General features: G+C 37.3%; 1 protein-coding gene across 1 annotated transcript in view; it reads left to right on the top strand.

Annotated features, from left to right (window-relative positions):
• NUFIP1 (nuclear FMR1 interacting protein 1) overlaps positions 1 to 22730 on the top strand; it is a 55558-nt gene extending 32828 nt beyond the window's left edge. Inside the window, exons 7-10 of the mRNA XM_015121010.3 lie at positions 2091 to 2284; positions 11855 to 11971; positions 17700 to 17932; positions 20338 to 22730. Coding sequence (XP_014976496.2) covers positions 2091 to 2284; positions 11855 to 11971; positions 17700 to 17932; positions 20338 to 20454 — 661 coding nt within the window. The 3' untranslated portion in view covers positions 20455 to 22730. The remainder of the gene's footprint in view (positions 1 to 2090; positions 2285 to 11854; positions 11972 to 17699; positions 17933 to 20337) is intronic.
• Positions 22731 to 24056: the final 1326 nt, after the last annotated feature.

Genomic DNA, 24056 nt, shown 5'->3' with positions numbered 1-24056 from the left:
CACTGTTAGGTTCTCAGCCTGACATCTGTGGATGGACACTGGAGATTCGTCCATGGCATTTTGCAAAATTTGAACTATACCTATATATTAATTTTTATAATGAGATTCTCCAAGGGTTATTATGACCCTAAAGGGATTAATAATCTCTGGGTTGCAGATTTGCAGATACATAAATTAAACATGTTGGTTTAACAAATTATTTCAAAAATGTTATGATAGTAAACTGTCATTAGGCTTAATGTGTTATCTTGCTCTAACTGTGAAGTACTGTATATTATCTTAATTCTATGTCCCTATGATTCCCATTCTGTTTAAAGGAATAAACAGGCTTAGGCATGCAAATATTTGTGCAGCAGACACAGCCTGTAAGTGACAAAATTGAGATTTAGATGCAGATTTCTAATTAATCTGTTTACTGCATCCTCCATTATTAATGAAAAATGAATTTTGCCCAATAAATGACAAACTGTCAAAAACCTATCTTTGTGAAAACTCAGTTCCACCAAAGAATACCTTGTGTTATTGTCTACTATGAAGGAACCTTTTTTAACCGTCTTTCCCGCCCCTGCACACACACACATAGTTTAAATTAGAAGATGCTCACATAAATACTTGCTTTCTTTTTCTTTTCTTTTTTTCTGGAGACAGTCTTGCTTTGCTCAGGCTGGAGTACAGTGGCACAATCTCGGCTCACTGTGACTTCCACGTCCCAAGTTTAAGCAATTCTCGTGCCTTAGCCTCCCGAGAAGCTGGGACTGCAGGCGCCTGCTACCACGCCCAGCTTATTTTTTATTTTAGTAGAGACAAGGTTGCCCAAGGTAATTTCGAACTCCTGAGCTCAAGTGGTCCGCCCACCTTGGCCTCCCAAAGTGCTGAAATTACAGGCATGAGCCACCGCACCTGGCCAATACTTGCTTTCTTTCCGAAAGTAGTTGTGGCTGTTGAGAGGGCACTTGATTTGAGCTGGCTGTGAAATTGCAATTATGCTTATGTGTTGTGATAGGCCTATAAAGTAGAGAAAATAGTACCTGTCTTACCTATTTCAGAGGGTTCGTGAAGGTCAAACAAGGCATATTTGTAAATGCTTCAGAAACTTTAGCTCCTTAAAAACGAGTAGACAAGGCGGGTGTCCTCATGCCTGTAATTCCAGCACCGTGGGAGGCCGAGGTGGGTGGATCACCTGAGGTCAGGAGTTCGAAACCATCCTGGCCAACACAGTGAAACCTTGTCTCTACAAAAATACAAAAATTAGCCAGGCTGATGGTGGGTGCCTATAATCCCAGCTACTTGGGAGGCTGAGGCAGGAGAATCACTTGAAACTGGGAGGTGGAAGTTGCAGTGAGCCAGGATCATGCCGTTGCACTCCAGCCTGGGCGACAGAGCAAGACTCCATCTCAAAAGAAAATAAAATGAGTAGACAAGAGTGAACATATTTTATAAACTCTAAGAAACACTTTCAGCTGGGCATGGTGGCTCACATCTGTAACCCCAGCACTTTGTGAGGCAGAGGTGGGCAGATCACGAGGTCAGAAGATCGAGACCATCCTGGCCGACATGGTGAAACCTTGTCTCTACTAAAAATACAAAAATTAGCTGGGCGTGGTGGCACGTGCCTATAATCCCAGCTACTTGGGAAGCTAAGGCAGGAAAATCGCTTGAACCTGGGAGGTGGAGGTGACAGTCAGCTGAGATAATGCCACTGCACTCCAGCCTGGTGATAGAGCGAGACACTGTTTCAAAAAAAAAAAAACACTTTCGTGTACAATAGAAGAACGAAAGAATGCTGCCAGTTAAATTGGCCTTTAATGATGATACTATGCAGCCCAATTTCAGAAGGATAACAATATGGGTAGAAATTTGCAGCATAGAATCAATAAGGTGTGGTATATTGTGGTTGCTGTCCTTCTAAAGTTCTATCATAGGCTTCCCTGTCTTTGGAAGTCACTGGAATTTCTTTTATTTTGGTCTATTTAATGTACTAGGCTACAAGTGATCAATTTTACAACTAAGTTTCTTTTGTATTTAGTAGTCTTTTTTTTCTTGGAAGGTCAGTGCCTTTTATGTTAAAAATTGCAATTTTCTTACTCCAGAAAGATGAAGGGGATGTCCAGACATTCACAAATGGCAAAGATCAGAAGTCCTGGCAAGAATCACAAATGGAAAAACGACAATGCTAGACAGAGAGCAGTCACTGGATCAGGCAATCACTTGTGTGATTTGAAGCCAGAAAGTCCACCTGAGGCAAATGCAGATCCTCTTGGTGTTTTGATAAACAGTGATTCTGGTAAGCTAAACAGGAAAATAACATTTATAAGTGTATAGACAATGATGCTGAAGTTGATTATTCACAGCCTTGTTTGTGGAAAGTTTAATATCAAATGTGTAACAATGCAGAATGATGCTTTTGTTTTGTTTTTAATAGGAGCATCTTGTTTAAAACGTCATTTCAGAACATCTTTTCTAAGTCTTGGGTGGGTACATGGGGAAGGGAGGCTATAGGAGAAAGACTGTTGTTGCTGGATAATTTTCATTAGTATGATGTAACCTTAGAAATTTCTTAAGATTGTTTTGAATGGATTAATGCTGTACATTCAAGTTTACTCAAATATGTGGATTTTCCCTTTACCTATAAAGCAACAATTCTAATGGAAGTCAGTATACTTTATGCTACTGAGCATGAGCATGATCTCTGGGCAAAAAGTACTAATTCATTATGTTTGATTAGTACTGTTCTTCTTCAGAGCATAGGTTATATTTATATATATTTGTCCTTGAATTTCCTGTAAAATGTATAAGGCAAGTTACCTTGCTTATTAGTTGAAAAATAAAAGCATTAAAATGCTGCTATCACATACAGATATCATTTAGCCTTTGAGACTCCATTTCTCTTCCTGAAAAATGAAATGTATATGTAAATATTTATACTACCTATTCCTCCAGTAACATTGTGATGCTTTATCTAATTTCATATGCTTTGTACTGCAAAGGAATACCCAAAGATTATTAGTGAATGAACTGACATTACTGACATTGTAGATTCGATTGTAGCCTGTTTAACTTGGATGATGTTGGCTTCTATGATAATCACATGGCAAGTTTTTGAACTTAGGAATGGCAAGAAGAGAAAGGATAACTAATTCGCTGACTGAATTAGGATGGAAAAAGATCATTGCATAAGGGAACATTAGACTTAGTGGAAGATAAAATTTAGTAAAAACATTAATGATAAGTTAATATCAACTAACACTTATTGAATAAGGCACTTACTGAGTTCTATATGCTTTATATAGATGAAGTCTTCTCATGATGACCTTTTACACATATACCATTATTGTTTCCATTTTAGAAATGAGGAACATAGAGACTACGTATGCTTATGCCATTGAAAGTAATAGTAAAAAATGCAGTTACTTTTGCATCAACCTAATAGTTTACCTGAGTCATTCTACTCATTAGTGGCAGATTGAGAATTTGAACGTATGAGTCTCACTCTGCCAGTACACTGCACATCCTCTAAATATGAAGTCTGAATTTGTGTAAAAAAATATTGTTTGAGTCTAAGGTAGTTGAGATGTGAGAGAGAGCAAGAAGAAGGCAGATGGTATTTTGAGCCAGTGCTGAGTTGACTCTTGGGCACTGATTTTTTGTTGTTGTTGTTTTCTTTCAAAAAATTTTAGAGAAAGATCACTTGCTTCTTCAGACTTGTAATGTGTGGCCTTGATGACAAAAGACCATCTGTACTCAAATATAAGCTTTTATGTCATTAAAACACTTAAAACACAAATGTGAAGACTACCATTATAATCAGTAAGTTACTAATTTGAAAATTATGTAATTCTTTTACTTTGTGCAATTTTCTAAATGAACACTTGAAGGACTAAGACTCTGATATTGGATAATCTTTGTTGTCTTCATTTTGTTAACTTAGCTTTGGTAGATGGTTAATACTGTTTTCCCTTTTTTTTAAAAAAAAAAGTATTTCAGTATGTACTCATCTAGTAAAACACCAACTAAAAGACGGTTGTATCTTGCTTCTATTTAAGCTTGTCTTAGTCCTCAATAGATGCCTTAGACATGAGAAACAGTGGTAAATCCTCTCATCCTTATTGGTAGAAATAACTCAGTTGGATTCTGAGAAGCAGTTGAAAGAGAGATCTCAGGCCGGGCGTGGTGGCTCACGCCTGTAATCCCAGCACTTTGGGAAGCTGAGGCAAGTGGATCAGCTGAAGTCAGGAGTTCGAGACCAGCCTGGCCAACATGATGAAACCCCATCTCTACTAAAAATACAAAAATTAGCCGGGCGTGATGGCGCATGCTTGTAATCCCAGCTACTTGGGAGGCTGAGGCAGGAGAATCGCTTGAACCCACGAGGTGGAGGTTGCAGTGAGCTGAGATCACACCATTGCACTCTAGCCTGGGCGACAGAGCAAGACTCGGTCTCAAAAAAAAAAAAAAAGAGAGATCTCAAATAATTTTGTTTTGGTTTAAATGTTGAAACCCTTACCTATAATGAGGGTCAAGGATGGGAACATGCCTGTTTCGAGTGTCAAAGATGAGAACATATATCTTGAATATAAAAATTACCCATATAAGCTACAAATTTATAATTTTGAATATTTAAAAATTTATTAATTTTTATAATATTGTATTATAACCAAGGAAATCACAATGCCAATGATCAAATTATGGTAGCTTAATTTTGTAGGAAAGCTGTCATTTAAATTCACCTTATCTTGTACCTGGGATTTCTTCTGGACTTTGATATTTTCCAAATCTGTTTTAGGCCAGGGGTATACTTCCTTGGCCTATTAGGAACCCCAGCGGGGAGCGGGGATGGGGAGGCGGGGAGCAGTGAGCAAGCATGGCTTCATCTGTATTTACACCCATTCCCTATTGCCTGCCTTACTACCTGTGAGCTCCGCCTCCTGTCAGATGAGTGGCAGCATTAGATTCTCATAGGGGTGTGAACCCTGTTGTGAACTGCACACGAGGGATTTAGGTTGTGTGCTCCTTATGAGAATCCAATGCCTGATTATCTGTCAGTGTCTCCCATCATCCCAACATGGGACTGTCTAGTTGCAGGAAAACAAGCTCAGGGCTCCCACTGATTCTACATTATGGTGCATTGTACAATTATTTTATTGTATATTACAATGTAATAATAATAGAAATAAAGTACACAGTAAATGTAATGTGCTGAATCATCCCGAAACCATCCGCAATCCATGCACCCTCTGTCCTTGGAAAAATTGTCTTCCACAAAACTGGTCCCGCATGCCAAAAAGGCTGGGGACGGTTGTTTTAAGCCATAGGTTCTTTAACTTTTCACTGCAGGTATAGCTACAGACACTCCATCCCCCTGTTTTCATATGTCCTAAGTCAGGTTTGTCCATGGCCCACAGGCCGTATGCCCCCAAGGATGGCTTTGAATGCAGCCCAATAAAAATTTGTAAACTTCCTTAAAATATGAGATTCTTTTGTGTGATTTTTGTTTTTTTAAGCTCATCAGCTGTTAGTGTGTTTTATGTGTGGCCCAAGACAAATCTTCCAGTGTGGCCCAGGGAAGCCAAAAGATTGGATACCGCTGCCCTAAATATTCTCCACTCTCCAATATGTTTTCCACTTGTTTGGAGGCAGCTTCTCTTACCTTGGGCCAGAACCAGCCAACCTTAAAATCTGGTTATTCAAGTTGTCAGTGGCAGGCCAGCGGCCAGCATTGTGATAACATGACCCACTGTTCTCATATGGCAGTTGACACTTTTTAGCACTAAGCTCACTTTAATAATAAAGTTCTCCCAATTGCTTCCATTTTTTGCCTTTTTCTGGCTCAGAACTTAATCCAGACATCAGCACTCACATTTTAAACAAGACTCAAGTTCTAGAGGATTTTCAAAAATTTCAGATCATGCTTGGAAAATCATTGCCTGGGCTTACCTTTTCTTTATTGTATTTGGTGCTATGTGTACTCTCAGTAATTGTGCAGCTACTTTGAATTGAGAATTGACGTTGTTTTGATGGGAAAGCCTTTTATTTAAAGGAGTCTCCCAATTTATCAGTTTTGAGTGTGGTTTATTGTCTGTCATTAGATTTCCTTACTAGCATATTTTTTATTTCCTTGTGTATTCTGCTGACTGGCCTAACTTAAGGATTGTTTTTTCTTTGTTTGATTTGGTATCTCATTAGTTAGCATCCAGTTCATTTTGTTGCCATTGTTTAAATACATATGCAACAAGTTTATGGCTTTCCTGGCCTGTAGTTTTAAACAATAAGTCAGTTGTCTGAGCTAGAAAGAAAGCGGGTCAGTAAGGTGGCATTGATCATCTATGACTGAAGTGCCTCAGTATCCACAAGACAAAGGCAATCCAACTTATTAGTCATTTGTTAAAATATAGCTGTTGTCATAGAACACTGGGACATAAGTCTAACTGCACACTCACATAACCTAGGTTGTTTTAAAGGTAGGCATTAAAATAAGAAAATAAGCTGGCCCAGCACATCAGGCGTCATGGATACCCATTGTTAACTGCCTTCTTTGAGAGTTGGAGACTATAAAGCAAAGTCCCTATTTTTGAGGGTGACTTTTAAACATTTAAGCATTATTATTATTATTATTATTATTATTAAACATTTTAAACTTTTAAGCATTTTTAAAAGAATACTTAATTACAAATCTTGGGCTCGAGCATATTATTGTGCTTTGCTCCATAAAGGCAATAGGAAATAGTGGGATGGGGTTGGTGGGCGGGGTGTACGGATAAGTAAGTAAAGAAATAAGTTACAGAAAGAAGCCAGATAGGAAGTTTTACAGCTGGTGTTTAGAGTGGACAAGATATTCAAAGGGCAATGTTATTTTGCTACTTTCCTTTTGGTGGGGATTTATAAGGTCCTGCGTTTGGCTTACCCAGCGCTGTAATTCACTATAATGCCAAGGATTTCAAAGGAGTCTCCCTGCCTTCCAGAAACTCATAGTCTAAGGATAATTTTTAAGATGATTGCATTAGATTATTTTTTGGGATGGTGGGAACATGATGTGTATATATGAGAGAGAGAGGTGAGATTTACCCTAAGAACAGTGTCGCTAATGTTTTAATGGTAAGAGAAATTGTTTGAGCTCGTATTTTATAAAAATGCTGAAGTCTGGTTTTATCAGATCAATTGCTGCTATCTCTATACTAGTATTTTCAGTTTAGAAAGATGTTTTAGCAGCTTTTTAAAAATGAAGTTTCTTGAGTATTATTTTGTCAGCCAGTACAATGCCTTCAGCATAGTCTTTACAGATAGGTGCTAAAAATGCCTGCATTGGAGCTGCTAGGTAGATCCCAGGGACTGTTTTTTTTTTTTTTTTTTTTTTTTTAAGATGAAAAGTCACTGTAGAAGATGTTCTGATAGTGCCAAAAGGACAGTATTTTTCGAAGTGTTATTACATGTGGTTTGTCCCTTAAACATTTAACTGAGTGGAGAAGAAAACATAGGGAAAGAGTTATTTTGTGAATTTGTAACTTACCCTTTGGGTAAGTCAAGTATAGTGAGCTTTGACACTCTTAGGAACAAGTACACCTAGGTCTCTAATTGTGGTTTCCAAATGCTGTTCTCCAGGTAAAGGAACCAGAGCCTTTTGGAGAAATGGCTAATTCTGGGGTTGGGACAGGGAAAATATAAACTGAACCTAGAGCCAATCTCATAGTGCCAGAAAGTAAGAAAATACTCAAAAAATGTGAAGGTGTGGGCATGTCAGAAGGATACTAGAAAGAGTTCTCAAGGGCCAAAGTTGGAACAATTGGTGCCACAAAATAAATAATAATAAATTATAACCCTCAGAATAGAATAAATATCCATGAGTCTATACTGATATCAGTGCCTAAATAAATAAATAAATGTGGGGGAGGAGGGACAGATCTTTCTTACAAAAGAATTCTAATTATTAAATGTAGAAGAAATGAGAGAAATAGCAAGTCAGCATTAGAGCACCAATAATTGTTTTGGGCAAGATCCACTGATGAATGGTAAAATTAGTGGTGAAACGTTAAAATGAAACAATATTTGCTATAGCATCAAAATATCTCCCCCCAAAATATTTATTTATTAATTATTAGTTACCGTGGTTTTAACATATGTCCAAAATTCTTTAATATTCCTTACTTGAGTTGAAACTTAATTCTTCTTCCCAGGAGTGTGAGCTAAACTTAGTAACTCATTTCAAAAAATATAATAATGAAAGAGAAAAATTGTAACTTTGTAGTAGAGAAAGCAGGCAGACCATCAAGCAGTCAAAGTCAACATTACCAGTAACAAGTCTTACTGATATCATGGACCTGGGATGTGATGAGAAGGGCACATCTCTGTGGTATTCCTCCCCAAAATCCATAGTCTCAGTCTAATCTTCAAAAATGTCAGACAGACCCAAACTGAGGGACATTCTAAAAATACCTGACAATAATCTTCAAAGTGTCAAGTTCGTAAAAAAACAAGGAAAGACTGAGAAACTGTCACAGATTTAGAAAAGATTAAGGAGTCATGACAACCGAATGCAGTGTAGTATAGCAGATTGTATCCTGGAACAGAAAAAGGACGTTAGTGGAAAAGCTGGTGAAATTACATTACAGTCTGTAGTTTAAATACTAGTGTGGTACCAGTGTTAACTTCTTAGCTATAATAAGGTACTTTAGTTATGTAAGATGGTAACATTAGGGAAGTTGCATGAAAGGTATATGGAGACTCTGTACTATCTTTGCAACATTTGTATAAATCCAAAATTGTTTCAAAATACAAAGTTTGAAAAAGAAGCCAGCAAGGAAAGGACATTAAAGCCTTGCCCTCTGCTTCATGAATTGGATTGTGAGGAATAGTTTTCCAGAGTCAGTTTCCCTTTGTTTTTTTTTTTTTTTTTTCTGTTATTTTCTGATTATAAAAGTAATACAGAAAATGTGGGAGCTGGGCATAGTGGCTCACGCCTGTAATCCCAGCACTTTGGGAGGCCAAGGGGGGCAGATCACTTGAGGTAAGGAGTTCGAGACCAGCCTGGCCAACATGGTGAAACTCTGTCTCTACTAAAACTATAAAAATTAGCCCGGCGTGGTGGCAAGTGCCTGTAATTCCGGCTACTCAGGTGGCTAAGGGGAGAATCGCTTGAACTCAGGAGGTGGAATGCACTGCACTCCAGCCTGGGCAGCAGAGTGAAACTCCATCTTGAAAAAAACAAAAACAAACAAACAAACAAAAAACAGAATTATAAAGATGAGTGAAGCTGAGTAAAATAATAGAGAATAGTGGTCAGAGAAGGGGATATGCTCTTTTATCTGAAGTGATCAGTAAAGGCATCTCTGATAAGGTGACATTAAGACATCTGAATGAGGCCGGGTGCGGTGGCTCAAGCCTGTAATCCCAGCACTTTGGGAGGCCGAGACGGGTGGATCACGAGGTCAGGAGATCGAGACCATCCTGGCTAACACGGTGAAACCCTATCTCTACTAAAAAAAAATACAAAAAACTAGCCGGGCGAGGTGGCGGGCGCCTGTAGTCCCAGCTACTCGGGAGGCTGAGGCAGGAGAATGGCGTAAACCCGGGAGGCGGAGCTTGCAGTGAGCTGAGATCCGGCCACTGCACTCCAGCCTGGGCGACAGAGCGAGACTCCGTCTCAAAAAAAAAAAAAAAAAAAAAAAAAAACAAGACATCTGAATGAAATGTGGGGCCGATACCTAAAGGAATAGCAGTCAAGGCAGAGAGACTGCCACAGTCACCCCAGCCTTTAGTGACCACAACCCTGATCAGTCAGCAGCCAGCAACATCAAGGCAAGACCCTCCGTCAGCAAAAATATCACAACTTCCTGAAGTCTCAGATGAGTTTTAGCATCTTTTAGCAATGAAATATTTTTAAATTAAGGTACAAGCATTATGTTTTAAAACATAATGCTATTGCACATTTCATATGCTACAGTGTAGTGTAAACATAACTTTTATATGCACTGAGAAACCAGAAAATGTGTGTGACTTGCTTTATTGCTGTATTCACTTGATTCCAGTGGTCTGGAACCAAATCCACAATATCTCCAAGGTATGATTGCATATCAAATAACTGTTTAGAGTTTTACTATAAAAGGGAAGAAAGGAATGGAGCTATGGCTGGGAGACATTGTTAGCATTATTGTGGACCATAAAAACACTTTGATAGGATGGCTTCATTTTAAGAAGACTATATGTCTGTGGGAAGCATTCTAGCTCACTGATAACAATTTGGATTTGGAGTCAGATAGCCAGGCTTTAAATTTGACCCAACTGATTTATAGTTGTCTTAAGGAAAAGTACTCAAAATCTCTGGATTTTTGTTTCATCACTCATCACATACCTCGTAAGGATTAGGTCAGATCATGCTTTTGAAGAACATAATATTCAACTATTACTGTAATTTTTGTTACCTCTCTTTGAGTCTTGGAAATAAATGCTACAGTTTGGTCTTTCATCATTCAACCAATGAATGGAAAGTCTGCATACTAACACTGTGGTAGATTTCTGCTTAATCTACTCGTAATTCACATAAACTGCATACTTTCCTTTCCCTTTATTAATCAAGGAGAAAAGGTAATTTAGCTTAAAATTGACAAGGAGTACTTTTATAGGTATGATGGTGGGTAGTGAGGAGAGAGGATTTAGCTTCATCCAGCAGAAGGTGGCAGTTGAACATTCACACAGAAAGATACTCCCATTTCCTACTGGCATGCTTTGGTTTCCCCTAGACTGGCTTGGTGAACATTAAATGCTTAGTCTTGAAACATTTTATCTTGGTTTTGGGTTGAGTTGGTTAATTAAATACACAAATTACTTATTGTCTTCAGTGAGGCCTTATTTTTATTGGTTGTCTAGAATAGAGTTAATAGATTGTTAGAGCTGCCAAAAAGAAATGTAATAGGTGGTGTCCTGGGGCTACAACTAGGCTTGCTGGGCCTGGATCAAACACTTTACATTTGGCAGGCACTTTAGTATTATGCTTGGTAAATTCTCATGGTTGCCTTGTTTATTTAAGTTCTTGTTTATTTAAGTTTTAAATAATAAAAACTTTGGGTGGGCTGGTCACAGTAATCTCAGCACTTTGGGAGGCCAAGGCAAGTGGATCAACTTGGGGCCAGGAGTTTGAGACCAGCCTGGCCAACATGGTGAAACCCCATCTCTACTAAAAATACAAAAAATTAGCCGGGCATAGTGGCACACACCTGTAATCCCAGCTACTCAGGAGGCTCAGGTAAGATGATTGCTTGGGCCTGGCAGGCAGAGGTTGTGGTGAGCCGAGATTATGCCACTGCACTCCAACCTGTGTGACACAGCAAGACTCTGTCTCTAAAAAACTTTGGGTGGATTAATTTCAGCATTACTGTTTGACTAAGCCTATAGAAATGCTTTGAATATTATTTGGATCCTGAAAAACAGTCTTAAAAACAGTTAAAAGCATAGGTATGTTAATATTTCATTTATTTCTAAACTTAATTTTCAGAGGCAGTGATCCCAATCCAGTGAAGTTAAATAAAGTTTGGGCCTTCCTACTACTTGTAAATGAACAGCAAAGACTATGTAATTAAGTTAATTTAGAGTATGCTCAGATTGTATAACCTGTGAAGCATGCTGAGTAACTGAGCTCTATATAGTTTCCTTTCCCCCCACTGTCTCCTCTGGGGCAAATGGTTTCTTGGCCCATGAAGATGTGTAAACCAGGGGAAAGTGTTCCTGGCCTCCTAGAATTCGTTTTTTGGAAAGATTAAGGAAATGATCAGAAATTACTTAATTTTCACTAACAAATGTGGGAGTGGGGGATGGTCAGCTTTTTTATAGTGGTAGATGTTTTGAATCTGAGTTCTTTTCCCTTCAGAGTCTGATAAGGAGGAGAAACCACAACGCTCTGTGATACCCAAGGAAGTGACACCAGCCCTATGCTCACTAATGAGTAGCTATGGCAGTCTTTCAGGGTCAGAGAGTGAGCCAGAAGGTAAGTCATGGTGTATGTTGTTACAGGGTTTTGTTTTGTTGCTTTTTGCCTTTGGTGCGTGCTGCACATTAATAGCATCCAGGACGTGCATTCTTTATTTGGTCTTCAAATTCCTTTTTCATTTGAATCAGAAGTAAAGTTAACTTGGGTTAAAGGAACTCTGGAGTAATAAAGAAATGTGTTACTACTCTGGGAATAAAAAAGCAAAAAATACAATATAATGAAAGAATTGGAAGGAAAAGAGAAAATATCCACTAATGGAATTGAAGAAAATTCTAAAAGAAATGGCAAAAAGAAAATTCATTTTTTTCTCTTTGCTCTCAAGAACCTTTATTATAACGTGTTTATAGCATCTTTGGTAGATGGAGAGAGATCCTTTATGACAAAGAGTGCGATACAATTTTTTTAATGCATATAGGGCATTGTTCTTCCTAGAGCATATTTACATAAATGATCTCACTTGGAATACACAACCTTATACTTGTGGTTGCATTAGCTTGTGCATTTTAAAGGTCAGTAGAAATTGAATCTTTTCACGAGTCTTTCTGAGAAGTCAGTAACATTCAGGATACATGTCTTACCTTTAAAGATGATGTTACAGATGGTAACGTGTGCGGCTTCATTGTGAAATTTAATTGTGATAAACCAGTTTAATTTCCTACAGCATCTCTTTCAGAGCTACCTGAAAGAGCCATGAGTAGGCTCTTGATCTGATGCAGTGTAGCAGTTTTTAATCCAAGGTTTATATCAATAATCCAGCATATGTTTAATGAATAAATCTGTGTCCTACTGTTGTGGATACCTGGCTCTGTGTGGTAATTTTATTTAGACTTTACTGGCTGTGAGAGAATTCGTGTGTATGTCTCAGGACAAGATGTGTAATCAAAGTAGGAGCTGTACTGAGGATAAGAATACAGGTCTGTAAGTGTTTATATAGAATGAAGAGAAGATTCAAATGTAATTGGATGGGCGGGGCACGGTGGCTCAACGCCTGTAATCCCAGCACTTTGGGAGGCCGAAGAGGGTGGATCGCCTGAGGTCAGGAGTTCGAGACCAGCCTGGCCAACATGGTGAAACCCCTTCTCTACAAAAAATACAAAAGTTAGCCGGGCATGGCAGTGCATGCCTGTAGTCCCAGTACCCAGGAGTCTGAGGCAGGAGAATTGCTTGAACCCAGGAGGCAGAGGTTGCAGTGAGGCGAGATCATGCCACTGCACTCCAGCCTGGGTGACAGTGAGACTCTGACTCAAAAAAAAAAAAAAAAGGAAATGTAGTTTGATGGAGATGGCAGCACTTTTAATGTTGACTAGGCTAGAGATAATCAATGTTTATGTATTTGGAAGATGTTGAATAAGGAGCCATTAGGCTTTAATATAAAAAATGATGTTTATATGTATCTGTAACATGGGAAGTTTTTTCTTTTTTAAGTGGGCCATGGCTTACTATGGTAGCTTCTTAATAGCTACTTGAATTTTGAAATATAAGCTACTTTGGCTTTATCAGAGTATTCCTTAACAGATGGTTGCCTCATTTTAATTTTAAGAAAAACAGTGTTTTTTTGTAGTCTTGTTTCTCATACACTGGTTTGAAGATGGAGTTATTCTTTAAACACATATTACATTTCCTGCTTATCAGTTGTATTCATAACAGGTGATAACAAAGAAAACTATTACCAGAATTACAGAATCCCATAACAACAGGCTGGACTAATGCTTGCTTCTCTGTTTCTTAAGATGGAACAGTATTTTTATACTCATACCTTCATTTTGAGACTGCCATCATTTTAAATTGCAAGAAAGGAAACTGGAAGGGATCTTTGAGATCACCTCTTTATTTTATAGAACCTTAAGCATAGAAAGGATAAGCTTGGTTGGGCGCGGTGGCTCATGCCTGCAATCCCAGCACTTTGGGAGACTGAGGCGGGCGGATCACCTGAGGTTAGGAGTTCAAGACCAGTCTGGTCAACATGATGAAACCCTGTCTCTACTAAAAATACAGAAATTAGCCTGGCGTGGTGTTGCGCGCCTGTAATCCCAGCTACTCGGGAGGCTGAGACGGGAGAATTGCTTGAACCCAGAAGGCAGAGGTTGCAGTGAGCCAAGATCACACCACTGCACTCCAGCCTGGGCAACAGAGTGAAACTCCATCTCAAAATAAATAAATAAATAAATAAAATAAAAAAATAAAATGGAAAAAACTTGGCAAGCTATTATGTAGCAGACCTGACATATAGGTTTGGAGACTTAAAAGTCCAAAGAAACCAACTTACCTTGCCTTCCATTATAGTCTTTCTGTCTTTGGCATTTACTGTCATCCTGCACAGTAATGCGTAGACTTTTATAGATAACAGAGGATATTATCTGTTAAATTATATATGATTTTGTGTGAATTTATTTTGACTAATTGTTAAAATGTCCTGCTTTAAGGAAAAAACCCTTGCTTCACATTCCTAAGTCTTAAGAATTATTTTATGTAGTTTGAATTCAGCTTTATTAAGCCATCCATGTCACCAGCAAATTTCTAGCTTTCAGTATTAATTCTGGGATCTAGGATGGGATATTGACACATAGGGAGTTTTAAATTAATAAACCAAGGAAACAAAGTGGTCTTTTAACTGTGGAATAGTATCTAGAAGACTGCTTATTTACCTGGATTCTAAATGTATAGGAACAATCTGTTTCTTCCTAACAGAGTTTAACAATTGTGTCTTCATAATTAAGATCTGTCTTGACTTAAGAATTAGCATAAAAGTGTTTGGAATCTTAAACATGAATAGCATTTTTCTGGAAAGATATTTAAACAAAGAAAGGGTCCCTCAAGTAAGACTGAAGCAAAGAAAGAGGTAATACATCTGGGACTGTAAGAATCACTAAGATATAAATTTAATAAGAAATATTTCCAAATGGGTTGGTTTAATATCTGTTCTGCATGTTAGCATTTTAGCATTTTTTAAACCGTATTAGAATTTAAGCACAGTTTTACAACTCCCCAGAATTATGTTTCCTTAAACTGATTTGGCTATGATGGGGAGATTTCCAAATTAAAGACTATTTCAGAAGGCCACAAACCAAAAAGTGTGTTAAGCGTTTGATAGAACCGAACGGGCTATATTTAAAATGTAATTGGTCAACATTACATTAATATATGACACTTAGCTGGGAAATGTTGTAAATCTCAAGAAAGAGAAAAACATAAATGTTAGTCCCTGTCCTCATTTCTTAGCAGAAAATTGGCAGTTATAAGCTCTGATTCATTTGACTTTGTGTTCCTGATTTGAGTGATTGATACTTGAGGTGGAAGGAAATAATAGAAAATAGTGTCCTGGTTTTTCTTATTTATCATCTCTGTTTTATAGATGAAGATATTTAGGTAGAGATAAATAGCTTGCCCAAAGGTCACACAGCTAGTAAATGATAGAACTAGGACTTGAACCTAACAGTCTGGCACCAGAGTCTGCTTTTAACACTTGTTGCTATACTTCTTTTCAAATATAATTTCTACATTCAGTCGTATGTAATGTTTGAGTATTATGGGTTTTGCCACTCTTGTCTAGGCAATTGAACCCTGTCTCCCAGCTTCTAGAATATAATTCTTTATCTCATATCACATTCACTTATAGTAAGTAAGTAGTATAACCATTGGAGAAGGGGGAGAGGTGAAGATTCTGAGCTTAAAATTTGTGAATTTTCAACTGTTGATATGGTTTTTCTCCTTTATTCTGTTAATAATGGTGGAATGTCCATTGATTTTTCAAATGTCAAACCAGCCTGTATTCCCAGGATAAAATCCACTTGGTCATGGTCTATTACCCTTTTAATACATTGATGGATTTGATTTGCTAATACTTTATTAAGGAGTCTTGCATACATGTTCATGAAGGATATTGGTCTTTGGTTTTCTTTTATTATAATAGATTTGGTATGAGTAAGGATCTATTTCCTTCTCTTTTTTAAGGTTTTGTTTAGGATTTCTACCAGTTTTTCTTTTCTTGTTTGTAGAATTCAGTAGTGAAGCCATTTTGTTTTTGGGAATGTTTTAAATTATGAATTAAATTTCCTTAATAGGTACAGAACTATTCATATTTTCCTATTTCTTCTTGAGTGGGTTTCGGTAATTCGTGTTTTTCAAAAGAATTTACTTCACCTAAGTTGTTAATTTATTGGTATATAGTTCATAATATTTCCTGTGATATCTGTAGGATCCATGATGATGTCCTCCTCTTTTATTTCTCCAAGTTGTTAATTGATTCTTTTCTCAAAAAATCTTGGTGCATTTATTAATTTTATTAATCTTTTCAATGAACCAACTTCTGGCTTTGTTGGTTTTTCTCTGTTGTCATTGATTTTCACTCTAATCCACTGTTTTTCACTTTTTAGTATTTCCTCTTTCCTCAGACCCTACCACATTATAATAGAAGCTTAGATAATTGATTTTAGACTTTTCTCATTTCTGATTTAAGCACTGAAAGTCATAAATGTAACTTCATGAACTGCTTTAGCTGTAGTCCACAAATATGATACATTATGTTTTCATTTTTATTTATTTCAAAATATTTCCTAATCTCTCTTACAATTTGTTCTTTAACTTATGGTTTATTTAGAAGTGTGTTACTTAGTTTCTAAATATTTGTTTGTTTTCTAGCTAGTTTTCTGTTAATGATTTTAGTTTAATTCTGTTACGGTCAGAGAACATACCTCTATCCTTTCAGTTACTTCAATTTATTGATACTTATTTTATGGCCCAACACAAGGTGAATGTTCATATGAGCTTGACAAGAAAATGTATTAGGTCGGGTGTTCTTTGTCAATTTGAGTTAATTCTTTGTGGTATTCTGTATCCATACGAATTTTTTGTCCAATTTTTCTTTAATTACTGAGATTGGAGTGTTCAAGTATTGAATCATAATAATGGGTTTGTCTATTTCTCTTCTCAGTTCCATCAGTTTTTGCTGCATGTTATATTGAAAATCTGTTTTTAGGTGTTATTGTTTTGTCTTACTGATGAATTGGCCCCTTTAGCATTATGAACTGTTCCTCTTTATCCCTGGTGATATTCACTATTCTGAAGTCTTTTTTTGTCTGACATTACTACAGCCTTTCCAGCTTTCATGTGATTGGTGTATGCTTGCTATCATCTTTCATCCTTGTAACTTCTTTGTTTTACTTTTTAGGAGTTGGTCTGCAGTTTATAGTGTGCAGCTTAACTTTTCATAGTGTACTTTCAAATGGTATTATCTACTTCACATGTAATTCAAGAATTTTACAGCAGTATGCTACTTAAATATTCCTTCTCCCTTCCTTTTTACTATTGTTGTCATAGATTTTATTTCTATAGATGTTATAAATTCCACATACACTTAATATTTTTGCTTTAGTTTTAAAAATTTTCCAATGAGGAAAAAAAAGTCTTATATTTATTCACATATTTACTTTTCCCAGCACTTATCATTCCTTTGTATAGATCCAAGTTTCCATGTGGCATGATTTCCTTCATAGACATCACTTTCTGTAGCTCTTCATGGTAGTCTCCGCAATTTTTGGTAGTTTAGCTTCCAATTTGAAAAATACTAGAATACATTATAAATGCCTTGCAAAAATCTTTCATAGTTTTAAGTTATTAAGTGGACAATATTATGGCTAGGAGGATTATTATGGATTTTTTGGTTGCTTTTGAAAGGTCTACCTGTTTTGTTTTGTTTATTTTTGTGTTTGTTTTTCATCACACTTAGAAACTCCCATCAAGACTGAAGCAGACGTTCTGGCAGAAAACCAGGTTCTTGATAGCAGTGCTCCTAAGAGTCCAAGTCAAGATGTTAAAGCAACTGTTAGAAATTTTTCAGAAGCCAAGAGTGAGAGCCGAAAGAAAAGCTTTAAAAAGACAAACCCTAAGAGGAAAAAAGATTATCACAACCATCAAACATTATTCGAACCAAGAACACACCATCCATATCTCTTGGAAATGGTAAATTGTTTTTCTTTTGGTTCTAATCTTTGTGTTCTCATGTCATAAAGATAGAGCCACTGGGGGGGGTGTGTGTGTGTGTCTGTCTGTGTCTGTGTATGTTTTAAGGTTACCAGAGACGCATTGTCCTTGGAGACTTTGTATCTTAATTCTGCAGCTACATTTGGCATATAGCTGGTATGTTCAGTGAATGTGGAATAATGTAATTTTTACAACCACTTAAAATAAAAGAATTTAGGTTTCACTAGTTGGTAAGGAAGTATCTATTGAGGTTTATTGATTTTCTTTTAAGTTTCCAGCGAGGCCGGGCGCGGTGGCTCAAGCCTGTAATCCCAGCACTTTGGGAGGCCGAGACAGGCGGATCACGAGGTCCGGAGATCGAGACCATCCTGGCTAACACGTTGAAACCCCGTCTCTACTAAAAAAAAAAATACAAAAAACTAGCCGGGCGACGTGGAGGGCGCCTGTAGTCCCAGCTACTCGGGAGGCTGAGGCATGAGAATGGCGTAAACCCGGGAGGCGGAGCTTGCAGTGAGCTGAGATCCGGCCACTGCACCCCAGCCTGGGCGACAGAGAGAGACTCCGTCTCAAAAAACAGTTTCCAGCGAAAGCACAGCTAAAAGTACAATGGCAAGCTGAAGGGAAAAAAGATTTTTAATACAAATGTCTATGGAGAACCAAAAGTAACAAAAAGGAAAGGCCTAGGGTTTTCTGACAGTTCTCACTTGTTATCTTCTGGGATTGTCTTCCTTCCCTCCCTAACCTTTTTTTTTTTTTTTTTTAAAGAGTTGGGGTCTTGCTTTGTCACCCAAGCTGGAGTGCAGTGGTGTGATCATAGCTCACTGCCACCTCAAATTCCTGGGCTCAAGTGATCCTACTGCCCCAGCGTCCCAAGTAGCTGGCACTATGGGCATGCACTACCATGCTAATTTTGTTTCTTTGTACACCTTTATTTATTTGTGTTTATTCTGTGCATTCTTGGCTTTACTCTCAGCATTATGTGCTCAAAAATCTAACAGCTTTCTTCAAATTATAAAGAGGAAGCAGTGCATCTTTGAGTTCTCAGTAGTGGACATGAAGCTGTTCAAAGATCAAAGATTTTCATGTCTCAGCAATAGAAGTATTCCACATTTTTTTGTTTGTTTGTTTGAGATGGAGTCTCGCTCTGTCGCCCAGGCTGGAGTGCAGTGGCCGGATCTCAGCTCACTGCAAGCTCCGCCTCCCAGGTTTACGCCATTCTCCTGCCTCAGCCAACCGAGTAGCTGGGACTACAGGCGCCCACCACCTCGCCCGGCTAGTTTTTTGTATTTTTTAGTAGAGACGGGGTTTCACCGTGTTAGCCAGGATGGTCTCGATCTCCTGACCTCGTGATCCGCCCGTCTCGGCCTCCCAAAGTGCTGGGATTACAGGCTTGAGCCACCGCGCCCAGCCGTATTCCACATTTTTTAGTTGACATTCTGTGAAAAGTCTGTTTGGTTTTGACTTACAAGATAAGTACTTATTTTGTAGCTAAAGTGTTCAGTGGCTACACTCTTGAGGTGCTACGTGTAAACACAGTTGCTTCCTATTAAAATGGATCTGAAATATACGCTCCATTTTGTATAGATAGTAAATTACATTTAAAAAGTTACCTTATAATCGGTAAATTAAGTAATCTTTCCACTGAAAGTTTCTGTATGATGTTTCTGAACTCTGTCAATAACATCAGAAAATAAAATCCTTTTTGGCAAATTACATATGATTCCTTGATTATGTGTTTATTCTGAATACCAGGGATTTTTAGCTTTTTTAAAATACAATAAGCACAAAAATGGAAAGTTATAAAAGTCAAGGAATGTTGGAATTTTTTACTGCTACTTTCATTGTTACATGTAAATAGATGTACTTATCAGTTTCTAGACTGTTTATGAATTTGAGTTTGGGCAATCCTCTTTGACATTTTAGATTAAAGAATTGCAGACTTTTTAGCCAGATGTGGTGGCGCATGCCTGTAATCCCAGCTACTTGGGAGGCTGAGGCAGGAGAATCGCTTGAACCCGGGAGGCAGAGGTTGCGGTGAGCCGAGATCTCAGCATTGCACTCCAGCCTGGGTGACAAGAGCAGAATTCTGTCTCAAAAAAAAAAAAAAAAAGAATTGCAGACTATTAAATACTTTCATGTCATATGCTAGATACTCTTAGAGAGGACTCCAAATATAAGCATTAGTACTGTTTAAAAAGCTAGATAGTCTTGATGTAACTTAAAAGGACATGTTCTTGCATTGTTTTTTAGCAAAATAGTAAATATAATATATATTTCTTATTGTTCTGTCTTCTTTGTGAGGAGAGGGTACATGCAGTATTTTAGATTGTATTTCCCAGATATAATTTATTTACCAGCTAATCTTTTTTAAAATTGTCTTTTAGCTTCTAGCTCCGGACATTCGACATGAAAGAAATGTGATTTTGCAGTGTGTTCGGTACATCATCAAAAAAGACTTTTTTGGACTGGATACTAATTCTACAAAAAGTAAAGATGTATAGGCGTCTGATGTTTCAGCATGCATAACTGAAGCATGTGAAACAGTATCATCCTCGTTAGTAGAGGAAAACCAAAACCCTTTTTTCCCTCAAAACTGGATTTGTAATTAAATTGTAAGCCTCATAGGGTGTATGTTGGAATTTTAAGTCTTTCCTTTGGTTCTATGCAAATAAATACATAACTGATTTTTAAGACTGTGTCCATATTGTTGGGATTGAATCTAGTATTTGCTGGGAGAATTTTTTCTTTGTATTTATTTTAATGTATTGTTCTCATGTAAGAATGACTGATGTGTCAGTTAAGAATTGAAGATAGGTTTAGCAGTAAAGAAGAAAACTTTTAAAAGGATTGATTCAGCTAAGCAAAGTTGGGCAGAGAAATACAGCCATTTTGTTTTTAATGCAGAAAAGGAAGATGTTCTGTAGCAACGGGGAATATTTTAAAAATAAACCAGATCAAATTAATACAGTCAGAAGGTTTCGAAATGTCAGTATTCCCTGTTTAAGACATGTTTAAATTCACCTACTAGCATGACTTACATAGCTCAAATATTGAATGTTTAAAATTTTTTTTTTTTTTTTTTTTTTTTGAGACGGAGTCTCGCTCTGTCGCCCAGGCTGGAGTGCAGTGGCCGGATCTCAGCTCACTGCAAGCTCCGCCTCCCGGGTTTACGCCATTCTCATGCCTCAGCCTCCCGAGTAGCTGGGACTATAGGCGCCCGCCACCTCGCCCGGCTAGTTTTTTGTATTTTTTAGTAGAGACCGGGTTTCACCGTGTTAGCCAGGATGGTCTCGATCTCCTGACCTCGTGATCCGCCCGTCTCGGCCTCCCAAAGTGCTGGGATTACAGGCTTGAGCCACCGCGCCCGGCCTGTTTAAAATATTAATACAGATGGGGCCTCTGTTTATGTTTAGATACAATTGGAGTACTTAATTGAAACTTTTTAAAAATTGTAAAGTAAATGAAAGCTACTGAGATCTTTTTGTCTCCTATAATACCAGGGAATTTGAGCTTGTGTTCTAGTCATTTTACTAGCTGTAGCTATTGGTCTGCCCTTTTGACATACAGCTAAAAAGGACTAAATTTTTTTTTTTTTAAATTAGTCTGTCATAGTTGAAGATTAATTTTTCCTAATGTTGTGATTATTGAAGTTCATGAATCTTGCTGTCAAGGAAGAAAGGTAAGAAATCTGATAGCTCCTCCATGTTGGTAAAATCCTCTCCAGAATCCTGGAACACCTGGCATGTGACCCTAGTGACGTCACAGACCTGGGGTGAAGATTCATGTTTAGCCAGTGTTTTCCAGCCTTGTACCCACCATACAGATCTGTTTATTCTGTTTCACCCTACTCCTCCAGTGAGCCCCATATTTTGGGAAATTATCTGCCTCATACGTTAATTAATTCAATTCATATAACACTGTTGAGGGCTTACTCCAGGTACCTCTATTGTGCCTATATTAAAGGTATACAAATAAATGAGGCCATGTCTGACTTCAAGGAACTCAGTTTAATTTTGATATATTCAAAGATGTGATTCCCAACCATCTCATCAGGATGAAGTAACTAGTGTTACAACTGAGTTGATACTCTAAAATATAACACAGTTTGCACTTTTATTACTAGTTAGCATATACATTTTACAGGCTTATGGTTAATAAATGAATTCACGGACTCCTGGACTACTTTCACTGATGACAGTATCTCCAGGGATGTTGTTGATCCCCACACTGCCTTAAGGTGTATTATGTAAACAGTTTTCTTTTCCGTTTTTCTTGTTTCCTGATAATACATGTATTTAGGACTGAAAATACTCCTCTCAGTACTCCGTTGGCTCTATGCCTTTAGCTATGGTAACTATTGTTTATTTTTAATGGGTATTTCAGATTCAAAGTGTATTTAAAATTTCTAAGCAGATACAATATAACCTGTATGGTTTCTACCTTATGGAATTATATGGTCAATATTTGTAAATATTCTGTGAGTTTTGGGTGGGTAGAGGGGTGCTTTGCCTGTTTTGGGTACAGGTTTTTTTGGATTTAGCTTGTTAATTGTTCAGACTTTCTGCCTTCTACATTCTTATCTTATTGTTCATTTAATCAGTTTCTGAAATGTAAGCATTACATGACTATTGGTGAGTTGTGCCTTTTATAACTGAAATACTTTACTTTTTCTCATATCCTCTATAATTGACTTCTATTTTCCTTAATTAGTCAAACCAGCTCTGGGAAATTTAATCCATTTATATTAATTGAGATTATTAAAACATTTGGACTATTCCTGGCTGTCTTATTTTGTATTTTCTGTATATCATGCTTTCTTGTTTTTATTTTGTCATCTTATTGGCTTGATTGTTATTTTTTTTTCTCCTTGTTTTTCCTCCAGTGGTTTGGAAGTAATTAAACCTATTGCTATTTCTTTAGTGATTACCTTTTTTTCTTTATGTTTAGAGTTAATTAGTAGCCATATCTTCCACCCATCTTCCAATTAAGTCAGTAACCTTAGCATTGTTTCACTTCCCCACCTCAGCCTTTTCTTGTGATGTAATCAGATTCAATTTTAGTTTTAGATTAATCTCTAGGATCTTGGCCTGTATGTGTAAATAGTTATTAGGCCACTATGAGTTTTACTGTTTTCTTCTGATTGCTTTCTCTTGCATCCCAGGATTAGTTTTCTGGTGTGCTGCTGCGTATCTTCAAGTAATTAAATGTTGAATCTTCAATTTAAAATTTTTTAAATTAAGTTACGGTTTTAGACTCAAAATCATTTTCCTTTGGAATTTTGAAGCTATAACAATCGTATGCTATTATCCAGTATTGCTGATTAAAGTCAAACACCAATCTGATTACCTCTCTTTATTTATTGATAAATAACCTATTTTTTCCTCATGAAAAACTTTTAGGGTTTTCTTTTTATGCTTGGAGTCCTAAAATTTCACCAATTTGTGTCTAGATCTCTGGGACATTTGTCATTCATGCTGCTTACCCCACGGTCCTTTCATCTGAGTCATTGTACCATTCTTGTACTAAAGGCAATTTTAAATATGATTTTTAAAAATAGTTTTCTTAGGTGGATATCAGACCTATTAACTTACCTTCTTCACTATACTTCTGTATTTTGTCTTCATCTATTTATTCTGAAAGATTTCTTCAAATACCACCTTCCAGACCACTAATTCACCCTTTGAACACATCCATTACCTTATTATTCAGCTCTTCTATTTCATTTTAAATTTAGTAATTCTTTATTTTTTAGAGACAGGGTCTCACTCTGTTGCCCAGACTAGAGTGCAGTGGTATGGCCATAGCTCACTGTAATCTCAAATTCTGGTGCTCAAGTGATCCTCCCACTCAGCCTCCTGATTAGCTGGGACCACAGGCACGCACACCACTATTAGCCTGGCTACTTTTTTAATTTTAATTTTTTGTAGAGATGGAGTCTCTTTGTTGCCAAGGCTGGTCTCGAATTCCTGGCCCCAAGTGATCCTTCTGCCTTGGCCTTCCAAAGTGCTGGGATTACAGGTGTGAGCCACCTCGCCTGGCTAGTAATTTGTATTTAAATATTAAAGATTGCTGTCTCTAATTCTTTTCTTTTCTTTTCTTTTCT

This window comes from Macaca mulatta, chromosome 17 (assembly GCF_049350105.2).
Source record: "Macaca mulatta isolate MMU2019108-1 chromosome 17, T2T-MMU8v2.0, whole genome shotgun sequence".
Lineage (NCBI taxonomy): Eukaryota > Metazoa > Chordata > Mammalia > Primates > Cercopithecidae > Macaca > Macaca mulatta.
Note: the sequence above shows the minus strand (reverse complement) of the source record. Positions and strands in the feature narration are given on the sequence as shown.